Source organism: Poecilia latipinna, unplaced genomic scaffold (genome assembly GCF_001443285.1).
Source record: "Poecilia latipinna isolate Pla-1442-1.1 unplaced genomic scaffold, P_latipinna-1.0 Scaffold2578, whole genome shotgun sequence".
Taxonomy (NCBI): domain Eukaryota; kingdom Metazoa; phylum Chordata; class Actinopteri; order Cyprinodontiformes; family Poeciliidae; genus Poecilia; species Poecilia latipinna.
In genome coordinates, this window is record NW_015115194.1 from 49,140 (window position 1) to 60,789 (window position 11,650).

At 40.3% G+C, this 11,650-nt stretch overlaps 2 protein-coding genes across 5 annotated transcripts in view; one reads left to right on the forward strand and one right to left on the reverse strand.

Moving 5' to 3' along the window:
• The first annotated feature begins 1,400 nt into the window (after window positions 1–1,400).
• Window positions 1,401–4,815, forward strand: paxx (PAXX non-homologous end joining factor). 4 transcript variants are annotated; one of them, XM_015020399.1, is made up of 7 exons: window positions 1,401–1,530; window positions 1,590–1,764; window positions 1,867–1,927; window positions 2,251–2,438; window positions 3,260–3,310; window positions 3,943–4,044; window positions 4,117–4,815. In XM_015020399.1, the coding sequence occupies exons 2-7, from the start codon at window positions 1,658–1,660 to the stop codon at window positions 4,163–4,165; spliced, it is 558 nt and encodes a 185-aa protein (XP_014875885.1). In that variant the 5' UTR covers window positions 1,401–1,530; window positions 1,590–1,657; the 3' UTR covers window positions 4,166–4,815. The 4 variants fall into 4 exon arrangements, with proteins under 4 accessions (XP_014875885.1, XP_014875887.1, XP_014875884.1 ...); XM_015020398.1 differs by having other exon boundaries at window positions 1,403–1,517; window positions 1,635–1,764; XM_015020401.1 differs by having other exon boundaries at window positions 1,402–1,764; window positions 3,954–4,044.
• A 438-nt stretch (window positions 4,816–5,253) lies between these two features.
• The window catches only part of LOC106938364 (ATP-binding cassette sub-family A member 2), a 21,996-nt gene continuing 15,599 nt past the window's right edge, over window positions 5,254–11,650 (reverse strand). Inside the window, exons 10-15 of the mRNA XM_015020397.1 lie at window positions 11,527–11,630; window positions 11,354–11,446; window positions 10,050–10,152; window positions 9,836–9,973; window positions 9,553–9,762; window positions 5,254–7,674 (exon numbers count right to left, since the gene is read on the reverse strand). Of these exons, the coding sequence (XP_014875883.1) occupies window positions 7,639–7,674; window positions 9,553–9,762; window positions 9,836–9,973; window positions 10,050–10,152; window positions 11,354–11,446; window positions 11,527–11,630 (684 nt within the window). The 3' untranslated portion in view covers window positions 5,254–7,638. The remainder of the gene's footprint in view (window positions 7,675–9,552; window positions 9,763–9,835; window positions 9,974–10,049; window positions 10,153–11,353; window positions 11,447–11,526; window positions 11,631–11,650) is intronic.

An 11,650-nucleotide genomic window follows, 5' to 3' on the forward strand; every position in this document is an offset into this window, starting at 1 on the left:
AGGGTCATGAAACCAGGTGGCTGAGGCTGCTGGCAAGTCCAATAGAGGTGTTGTTTATCGAGGAATGTCCTTGGGAGCGCTCAGCTCCACAGCTCCATAGATACAGGAGGAGGTGAGGAGGGAAGAGCATTGTGTTTACATATCTTCAAGGAGATTGGAAATATGCAGCCCTTCCAAGGCAACATGGGGAAAGCCAATTCAGAGACAGAATGTCTTTGGTCGGGTAGATTATAAACTTCAATCTTCCCTAAAGTTTCTCCGATACATCTCAGTTCCCAATTATCCAAATTAGTTTGGTCGTTCCACTGAACCGAAACTAGCAACTTCTCCAAGATCGATTCCATCCCGTTAGTGAGTTTTTAGAGTCCTCAGCTGGGCTGCGAGTCTCAGCAAGACTCACATCCAACTTGCGTCTCTGTCCACACTAACAGTCTGAGTGTTTGCTAGTTCGGCCAAGTTCGTCACAAATTTGTTGATAAGCCTGGAATCCACAAGCTCCAAACAGCAGAAATCCTGTTATCATGAATAAATCCAGGGTGAATTCTGCTGGGTTTGTCCCCGCAGGACAAGAGGGCTCTCTTGTGCCCAGACTTCTTGTCAAAAATTGGATCAATTGCATTGAGAGATCGGTTGACCAGATCCATAACTTGTAGATCTGGAAGATGTGCAGAAAAAGGCTCCAAAAATATAGAAAAAGACAGGACAAAAACAGAGCAAGCAGGGAAGGAAAGGGTAGGGAAGGAGCAGAGGAAAAAAGCGTCCGCTTTCACCGAGAGCAAGAGAAAACTAACTATGCACCACAAATCTGGAACAAACGTTCAGAAAACTGCAAAATAGCTGAAACACTGAGTTCCTTTAAATCTAGACGAAAAACCCACCTAGTTAGAGTTGCTTTTGAAACATAATCATGAAAAAAATCAATAATCTGATGTGTAACGATGGCAAATATGTTTCAATTGTTGACTGTGTGTTCTATGACTTTGTATTTTGTGTTTTTATGATGTAAATCACTTTGAGTTACTTTGTTACTGAAAGGTGCTATACAAATAAAATTTGATTGATTGAAATACATGCGAAATTAGAACCATTCACAACTGTTCTGGTTCTTCAATCTCCGATATTCCAGGTAAAAATAATCTTAATAATCCTCTTCCGTACTCATTACAATTGCTTCAATATATATATAAAAAAAAGAAAGATAAAAGACACGTAAAACGTCAGAGAACACGGGTTGGTTGTATTCTAGAATTCAGATGTGTTTTTTTTTTTTTTTTTTTTTTGTCCCTCAATGTCATACACATTCCGGTGCGGTAGGTGGCGGTAAACACTCAAGGATTATATAATAATCCTCCAATAAAACACAAGGATGAAGGACTTCCTATCAGCGCATGCGCAATATAAAAACAGTTTAAGCTTTAAGGGCACCTGTTCACGCATGCGCCATCCAAAACGGGGCAATTTATTAGTATAGTTTGAATATAGCTGCGGTTGGGAGGTTAAGTCTTAAAGCTCGATAGGTCAGAGGTTATTTGAGGGTTTCAACCCATTCACAGATGTGAAACTTTCACATCTGTGAATAGGATGCGGATGTGCTGAAGTTTGAGTTTCACAGTGATACGTTTCCTCTTTTTCAGGTTCCGCTGAGCTCAGGAGGATCATGGAGAGGCATAGGAACTGGTTCTGCACCGTGGTGGATATGAAGAGCCAGGATAGATATGTGTGCTTCACCCGCAGGAAGGGAGGAGGAGGAGGACTCTGTGTTTAGTGAGTAAGATCATCTGATCAGCTGTGGATAAAGTGAAAAGTATGCAGGCTGCAGCAGAAACTTGGACTGGTGATGATGGTCAGTGTCTCCATGTCCTACAGTGTGACGGACGCAGCAGCTGTTTGGAGCGCAGACTGCTCTGAGGACGTCCTGAAGCCGCAGGTAGATCTCCTCTAGGGTTGCCACCTTTCAGAAATCAAAATAAGAGACGCCCACTAATGCGCCTCGTCCTAGTCTCATAAAAATTGTTAGATTATGAACCACAAATCTGTAACAAACATCCAAAGAAACAGCAAAGCAGCTGAAAAACTGAGTTCCTTTAACAAGGCTGAAAAGCCACCTGTTTAGAGCTGAAGTAAATGGTGCATGAATGAATTCTACTGTGGATCAAAACTTTTCAATGCATCTCTTGTTTATCGTGTTCTGTTTGGATCATGTAAAGCACTTTGAGCTGCCTTGTTGAGAGTACTGACCTGTCCCTGCAGGATGTCGAGCCTCATGGGGATGTGAGAGTTGTGGTCCAGCACACCAGGGCAGTTCTTCATGTGGGCTCCGGCTCCGGGCCAGCCGCGTTCAGTGTGACCCTCACCAGGATGGAGGCTCCTCAGGCCACAGAGGCGCTCAAGGAGCTGCTCTTCACCATGGCTGACGCACTGACTCAGCTTGACAGTCTGTTTGTCCTCTTCTTCCGTCCTGTGGCCTCTTAACCAGCTCTGAGTCTGCTTCAGTGCTCTGCTGCTGCATGGCTTCCTAACTCAATTGGAATCACAAAATTGAAACTCTGTGCTAGTTGTGATATAAGAGGGGGATTCCTGGGAAAGTCTTAGAACCTAACCTGGATCCACATGGGATCATGTTTTTCCAAGCATAAATCTGCATTTACAGAGTTATATGATTTTACTGTTACCACTTATCACTTTTTGGCCCACTGGGACATAAACAGTTACTTAGTTTTATTTTCTTATTTTTATCTAACCTGTTTTTCACCAGGAAAATTCCACTGAGATTGAAAATGTCTTCTGCAAGAGAATCCTGGCCAAGACTGGCAACAGCACACAGATCTTAAGTTGGCTTAATGTGATATTTAAATCAGAGACTTGCCACCAGAGCTGAGTTTTTCTAATGTTTCTTGAAATATCATGTCTTTAGAGGCATGAAGGGAAGAACACATATCCCAGAAAAGACAGCTGGACCTAAAATCTGACCACAATAATGAGAAACGGCTCTGGCACAGACACAATGTGGCTCTGAACTCTGGTGCAGCTGCAGCTCTAAGCAACACAAACATGGTATTCAGTAATACAGGTAAAACGGGAAAAAGTAGCAATCTGAGTCCTTCTGTCAGTGTTTGGAGTTTCAGTTCAGTTTATCACTTTATTTTTGCTGATTGTGCTGAGGGATTTGATCGTGTCCCAGCTCCTTTTCTGGAGATGTTTCTGAGAGTATCAGTTCTCCAGTTTGGATGCAGGTTTTTATGGTTTTGTCTTCCTCCAGGTGGGAGCTCAGCTGTGAGTCCTTTGAAGAGCCTGCAGCGATGCCCAGCAGGTAAGCCTCTGTCCCGTCCCAGGGCCACAATTTAGGAGGTCAGAAATGAGAAACAAATTTTTGGATTTAAAAGAAAACAATCTATAAACACCACAGACTCTATAATTATAAAACAATGAAAAGATGCAGGAAGACCACAGGGCTGAATTCCAACCCAGGATCTTCAGGAACAAATTAATGTTTGGATTCCACTGAGGGCTGTCAGATTAAAAGTATCTTCTGAAAAGAACTTTGTCAGCAGTAAAAGTGAAGTAGTGCAGGATTACAGGGAGTTTAACTGAAGGTTGTTTTTTTTAAATGTATAAATTATTTACATCAGATATTGATATTGGCCCCCATTTTCATACTGGTGCATCTCTACTAATTTCTGTGGAAATACTCTGTATAATGTTTTTCACTTAGAAAATTGATAAGTTTATTTTAGTAACTCCATTTGCAATTTTTTTAATGGGCCTGTACTAAATGTATGTGAATTTTTATTTTTTTGTAACCTATTCACCAATGAGCAGGTTTTATCTCCAGTGTAGAGTTGGAAGAGTAATTCTTGATGATCTGATAATGTAGTGAAGGATGAGAAAACAATAAATCATGAACATTTATCATGTGATTTATTGTGAATTTCAGTCTGAAAGCTCTTTTTCAGATCTGAAACCCCGACAGCAGCAGCAGCAGAACGGCGCTGCGACCAAGAGGCGGCTTCCTGGGGCTTCACTGATCAACCCCGGCACTAAGAAGTAACGTTCAGTCTGACATCCCAGTCTGTTAGCGTCTGTCTGTCTGGATCAGCAGCTTCTGTTTTTTTACAGAAAGGTGCAAGCGACTGGTGTAGCCTTTGATGATGAAGATGAAGTCTGATTTATTTTTATAGAAATTTTGTTCTAACCTTTGAGGGACTCATCTTTCCAACTACGTAAGGTAGCACTGATATTGTACTTTTATTAAATGTTTTTAATTTGGATTATAATAAACTTTGTCATAAGATACGTGAAATAAATACATGGATTATGACATTAGGTGCCTTCTCTTACAAAAGGTTAATTCATGCAACAGACAGTTGCACATGAGCCATCACTCGCATGATAACATGGGAAGTGTGGGTTCAGTGCACATGGTCTGTTCAATGTGCTGCTGGGTAGAAACTGTCCTTCACTTTAGCCCTGCTTTAATTAGAACATGGTGTTCTTCATGTTTTAGTTAAATTCTAAGTTCAGAGTTGTGGTGAATGCTGGAATTGTAATGTAAAATGAAATAAAAATGACTAGCAGAATTCATGGTGTATTTGCAGTCGAGCTAAAAATTGAAGAAACATTCTAGACCTGAAGGATCATTTTGTGCCATTTGTTAGGATTCATGTTAAAGTTTCTGTGCTGGATCACTGATGACTCTAAACTTGTGACAAGAGACAAGTTATTTGTCATTATAATAACTGGAAAAATCTGGAATTTAATTTAGTCTTTTTCCAGGACTGGATCAATGCAGAAAAATAAAATGTGAAAATAGAAAAATGTGTACTTCCAGATTTTATTCCCACTATATTGTAGAGATGTATTCTCAATTCCATTCGTTCTTCTGTATGATCTTCCCTTTTCCCCGGCTTCCTGTTTCTTTCTTCCTTGCATCTTGTGTCCTTCCTCTTCTCACTGTCCTTTGACTCCTCTTTCCATTCCTCCTTTTGTTCTCCCTTCTCCGTGTCTTTCTGCATTCTTTTAATTTCTTTTCTCATGTCCTTTTTGTTCCTCCTTCCCGCAACATATTTCCCATAAATTCATAGTGAAGTTATTTGCATTTTATGTTAAATGGGATGTTAAAGAACTCTAAACATTTGACTCTGGAAGTTCAATATGAAATGTGTGGGACTGCAGTGACTTGATTCTGGCCTGACATTTTTATTGGTGAGTTTCTAATGTAGCCAATAAAGAAAATCGACCATGTTGCTGTCTGTGTGAATTTACACTCACAGAAAACTTTATTAGGAACATCCGAGCAGGCTGAACATGGAAAGTTATGTTTAAATTTGCTGATGTAAAAACAAGACAAAATCAAGAGCCCCGAATGAAAAAGAATCAACATTTCTGAGCGCAAAAGCTTTCTGTAGCAGACTCTGAATATTATCCAGCACTGCTAAGCCCAAGGTAAAGCTTAACATTAAGGGTCGTTGGGTGACTGAACCTTTATCTCAGGGAAACGGCTGCTTCTTTATTACAATAAAATGCTAACATAAAACATCACCCAAATGACAATCTGCTGATTCTCATCACCTCCAAATGCAAGTTTTGAAGTTCCAGATTTCAACCAATCTTTTTGTAAGTTTGCATAAATCTGCTGCTGGTGACATGAATTACTGCCCTGTTAGTCTGAAGCAGGTTGATGCTGATTTGTAGTGCCGGTAAACTATAAACTCATTTCTGATGTCCTAGTCGAGAAGTACATGTAGAAAATGATCTGGTCAAAAACAGATCACTGGTACTTTCAATGTAAGTGTTGATGTTTTGTTCTATGAACTGAAACTAAACCAGTTTGTGATAAGATCATAAAGGTTTAACTGAACACACCCAGTGTGTGACTAATTGAAAGTCTCCACTTTAACATCTTCAGCATTTCTAAATGCTCGACTGAAGGTCTCACCACAGCATTTCATTCAATGCTTGGCCCATTCTAGACTTTGAATAGGCCAGATGGAACACTTTTGAGTTTTCTTTTTCTTCTGTAGATGTTCTGCTGTATTTACAATCACTGACTTGTGTCAGCAGTGGTTGATAAAAGTTAAGGTCAAATATCTCTAGTCTCTTCTGCTCTTCAGAAGGTTTTGGATTTATTCAACTGTAGTTTTGGGTCAATATTTCTAAAGGTGTTTTTATGAACTTTAACCTTTAGCATGCTAACTGAAGCCTGAAGAGTCTGAGGTGGGCCTTTCCTCTTGGGGTTGGCAGGTTTCCTATCTCAACTTTCTTTTTCACATTAATGAACTTCAGATTGTTTGGAAATGATCAGAACTCTTTCCAGATCGATCTCAAGTGAATGTTTTTTTCTGCCTGGTGAATTAATGGACATCTGATTCTTCCTTGCTGATGGTTCCCATGGCAGCAGTGAGGATCAACTTACACACCACTTCCGTAATTTAATTTAATGGTAAAACTGATTACTATAGTTATATGTTTGCATTCAAAAGAATGAAGAATTAAACTGATATATGATTCTTTTCATTAATTTAACAGGAAAAAGTTCAGAGCTGTGACTTCAGTCAGGTGATCAGACAGATGTGCATCTGTCAGACCCACATGTGGCCTTTTCAGATTTCACAATAAAATGAATACAAGCTGACAATGCCCCTCTGCTTATACACCTTCAGACAAAAAAAAAAAATCAAAAGGTTTCCAGTTTAACAATCACATCAGAAAAATACCAGTATTTAAATATTAAAACCAAAATCCAGGACTGGAAAGGTTTGTGAAGGGAGGAATGAAACAACAATTTTGAACAAGAGGAATCACTACTTGGTTTAACAAAACTAATGAAAAACGTTTAAATTCACATGCCAGCAAATAACCAAACTTTTGCCTTCTGGAAATATGCATCTTTTCTGTCTTTTGCACATTTATATAAAATACACCACAGAAAGCTTGAAACTAATAAACATTAAGATGAACTTAGTTCTAGTAGTAAATATTGTGGACTGAGTTGGTTTTAGTGTCACAGTGATGGTGGAGCGGTCGTCGTCCCTCCAGGTTCAGATGCAGTAATTATTAAATCACTATACACACTGTCAGCACTACAGCAGAAAACTTATAGTCCACAATATAATGATGTGTCTAAAGCACAAAGGAAAACATTTGTTTGACACAGAGCAAGATGAGAACAGTGCGCCACCATCAGGACAATAATCAAGCTGTGTGCACGGCCTCTAGGTCACTGACATCAAAAAGCGTCTCCATGTAAGATCCGCTGTTCTTACAATATCCAAAATAAATCATTCTTCCTGCCACAGAAAAATAGACTATTACATTTTCATCATGACTGCATGCTCTGAAGACAAGCTGAGTTTGGTGCAAGGGTTCCACTCTGGTTCCACTCTGGTTCCACTGGCCCATCTAGTCAAAGTAAGCTGCAGAACCAAACAATCATCTATCCAGGTGTAGCTGCATGGCAGCCACTCATACATTCAGGAGAAGCTGTGGGTGGAGTGACTCTCCATCCTGCTCCTGCAGCCACTGCTGTCCCCACCCACAGCCTGCAGAGGTCTAAACGACCCCCGGGGTCAGAGGTCACTCTCTAAGCCTCAGAGGTCCAAAAGAGTGGGATCAGTTCAGTCTCTCCTAAGGTCTTCTTTTTTAACAGAGGGTGTCTGTGTTGAAGGAGAGCTGCACCTGCCACACACACACACACACACACACACACACAAAGGGAAGGTTGGTTTTTCACAGAACAGCAGTCTGCTCTCAGCAGCATGGTCACTGTTTTAGTGAGATCAACAATCGATAATCGATTATCCTGATGATTATTCAGATAAAATGAATTGGCACATTAAGCAGATTTTTCATTTCACTACTTAAGCCTGGTTTATACAGTATTAGGAATACATTAAAAGATACAAGTAAACAAATAATTCAATTCTTCAAAATAACAAAATAAACATTTTATTCCCTAAAATTCAACAACAGCATTCCTTCAGTGAATGATTGATCATCTGTAGCACAATATCTATCTGCAGCTAAAAAATGTCGAGTCGTTTCTGCTGTACATAACATGCAGTGTGGGCCTGAGCTGCTGATTAACAGATTCATAACTGGACAACAAAAAGTGCTAAACAGGAGATTTGATTTGCAGAATTTTAACCAGGTGAAGTTAAAACTGCCATTTGAAAAGTTCTTGGTTGAGAGATTTACAGTGCTGCGTTTTATCATCCTAAATACTAAATGTTTATATCTTTTGTACAGTTCTGGCTTCATTCCTGCTCTTATGGTGTGTTGCTCTTTCAGCAAATGCATCTTTTTTAGTTTGTTTACTCGAGTTAACAGTCAATATGTAAATTAGATGATTATTTCAATAATGGATTAATCACAGTACAGAAGCTCCTGCAGCTGTTCACACTGTGCATACATTCCTTTAAGTAAAAACATATAATTGGATTTTTTTATTATCTAACCTTCTTTACTATTAACACAATTGTGGAGAAAAAAAAAGATCTTTTGTGTCTAAACATCTTGTACATGGAGCACTTCAGTGTGAGTCTGTGGGGGTCAAAGGGCACGCCAAGGCCGAAAACTTATCGGTCAGTTTACTGTTGTTTATTTGGTGGCTTGGCGCTTTTTCTGTAGCTAAAACTGAATGAGCGGATTTGAACCTCCGACCGGTCTCAGAGCGAATCCTGCCTGAGGTTTTTACCTACCTGTGGCTCCTGCAGGTCGCCAGTTTAACAGGTTTTTTTTTTGTGACAGGTCACCCAGTTGTCCGACTGTCATCTGCTGTCACGCTAAGACTGCAGGTTAAACAGTTCAATCTAGTTGAAACTTTGCCAGAAGAGCAGAAATTAAGCAAACATGGTGGCTTCACCTTCTCCTCCTCTGAGCGTCTGACACCACCTGAACCTGGGAATCAACTTCCTCGTTCTGTGGATCTACTGAGAGCTACATGACCAACGTGACGGAACATCGAGTTCAAAGGGCGTCGTCACCCTCTAAGCTGCTTTGACATTTGTTTCTACAATAAGCATTAGAAAATTTGTTTCAATCCAGTTTGTAATGCGCATGGACAGGATGTACAGTCATATTCAATAAATCAGAAAATACGTCCTGATGAGGCTCGTTTGTCAGTAACTTTTGAAAGTAATCTGTCAGCAGGTATAAAACATATTATTAAGCCCACATTCACATTTTTAAAAATAGCAGTTTTTTATTTGTCTGATGTAATATTATAATTTTAAATGTCATTATTTCATTAGCTGGAAGTGGAAAATCAATATAATTAACTGAAATAAACTGGAAAACATCCATCTGTGAGTAATTATTAATATGTTTCACTTACTAATAAAGTTTCTAAAATAATTGGACTATTGATTAATATTCTAATTTATTGAGTGAAGGGTGGTTGGTGTCCTCAGCTCATAATCTTCATCCGTTTTCCTGTGAAAGGCCTTGAGACAAACTCTGATGTTACCTGCTGCTCTACAAACTCAACCCAACTGAACAAAGAAGGGATGCAGATAATCTGTTGTTGGATTTTGGTCCATCTGGAATAACACTCACCCTTTCTTCTTCAAAACTGATGAGTCCTTCATCATCATCACTTTCGAGCTCCTCTGGAGCCTCACTGATCAGAGAATTCAACTCTGTGTTGGCAGGCCGGACTTTCAGGAAACTGAAGATGCGCTGCAATGGGGACTGCCCGCCACCAGGGGGCAGAACCTCCTGCTGCTCCAGGTTGTCACTCTGCTTCTTGGCAAAGTTAACAAACACCTGGACAAGAAGAAGGTATCGGTTAATTCAGCTGTCCCCATTAAACTGTGGGACGCAGTCTGAGAGGACGCACGTTGTCCAGGGTGGTTTGACTGACGGAGTAGTCCTCAATGCCCAGGACCTCCACCACTTGCTCCATCTTACTGAACACCTGGGCCAGGGAGATGCGCTCAGACTTGAGCTGGTACTGGACCTTGGTGTGGTGACGCTCCTGGGAAGATGGCAGCAGATTAAAGGAAGCACCTGTACAGGTTTAGGAGTCAGATGTTCTGGCTGCTGGCTTTTACCTTCAGAATGGCTTCAGGGAAGTTCCTGTTGAAGAACCGCACCACCTCCTTCACATTACCGCTGCTTTTAGTCCTCACAGTTATCATGTAGCCATCCCCAAATCTGGAATATGACCACAGAACAACACATCCTTCCAGTGGTAGCTGGCTTCCACCAAACCACTGATTCATCATTTGAACTTCCTAGCAACAAGCCGTCATCTAGAAATTCAATCTTCATTTTCTCAACTCTCTCATGATGCTCAGATTACCAGTCCTTGTTAAACAACATGATCTCTTGTCAGTATGTTGATTTTGTTAGTTCAGTTTAATTCACTTTATTTATGCGGCCTTTGTTTTTTATACTGTACGTTTTAAATAATCAGTTCTCCGTTTCTTTACGTCTGCTATTTGCGATTTCCAGTAGTTCTTGTTTCTCCAAAGCTTCTGCCCTGAACCTGTCAGAATTTAAAATAGTGATATTAAAAATAGGAAAGATCTTTGTTTGATATCATAAAATAATTGCTAATATCCAACAAAATTTTTTAGACATGAATAAACCTCAGTCAGATTAACAAATAATCAAAATGTTTAAAACATTTACTTGGCTTCTCTGTTTCTCAGATTCTTTCTTTGTTTTTGAGGCAAACTGCAGCGACCCAGCAGGTCAGCTTGAGTCCAGACAAACTAAGTTTATTTGTTCTGTAACAAAAATAAACAACTAGCCTAACAAAGTTTGTGGCTTCATCCAACTAAGATGCCTTTTAGCCTGTATTAACCCCTTGTATATTTCACCCTTTTGTTGCTTTTGCCATTCAATCACAATCAGCAAAATGTGACTTTTTTGACAACTCCCCCATATAAATACATGTAGAAACAATCATTGCTGTCCCAGCAGGGAGTCTGTGTGCAGTTTTCCTCCATTCCTCCTGCTGAGTGGGGATCAGCTGGCCAACAAGACCTCTGTTGAATTAGGTCAGTCACTTTAAAGGGGGTGAATATTTATGCACATAGTTTATGCAATTTTGCTTTAACATCTTTTGTCAAATGATTGATTTTAAAAAGCAATACAAAGATAAAACATCCAAGGGAGTAAATAGTTTTTATAGGCACCGTCTGTACTAAGGCAGCTGGCAGCTTTCTTACTGTCCCTCAACCTAAAGGTAGAACAAGATGGCTTCCATCCTCCATCGTCTCCTCCAGCTGGTTTAAAGTAGCCATTCCAGATGTTTTCCAGAAAAACAGCCAAATAAATGCTGACATCCACAACTAGGGTGGACCAGAGTGGATCTCAGTAAAAACATAGTCAAGGTTATGTTCTTCACCTGTTCTTCAGATGCTGGATGCTGCCCAGACATTTAAACCGGCCGTTTACCATAATTCCCAGTCGAGTGCACAGTGCCTCACACTCCTCCATGCTGGTGAATACATCAAAGAAGACGTTAGAGCCAATCAGAGCCAGAAGGTTAAACACACTGCTGCAGGCAGCGCCCCCTACCTGTGTGATGTGAGCACAACAGAGCGGCCCGTCTTGATTATGTCCAGGATTAGATTCCAGAGGAACCTGCGGGCCTTGGGGTCCATGCCAGTGGTGGGTTCATCCTGGAGAACACAGGAGCAGA

Bases quoted from the DNA above. Each gene is read 5' to 3' on its own strand.
- paxx (XM_015020399.1), top strand. From the start codon at position 1,658: ATGGAGAGGCATAGGAACTGGTTCTGCACCGTGGTGGATATGAAGAGC. The intron at 1,928-2,250 runs GTAGATCTCCTC...CTGTCCCTGCAG, and splicing joins AGGACGTCCTGAAGCCGCAG to GATGTCGAGCCTCATGGGGA. The intron at 3,311-3,942 runs GTAAGCCTCTGT...TCAGTCTGAAAG, and splicing joins CCTGCAGCGATGCCCAGCAG to CTCTTTTTCAGATCTGAAAC.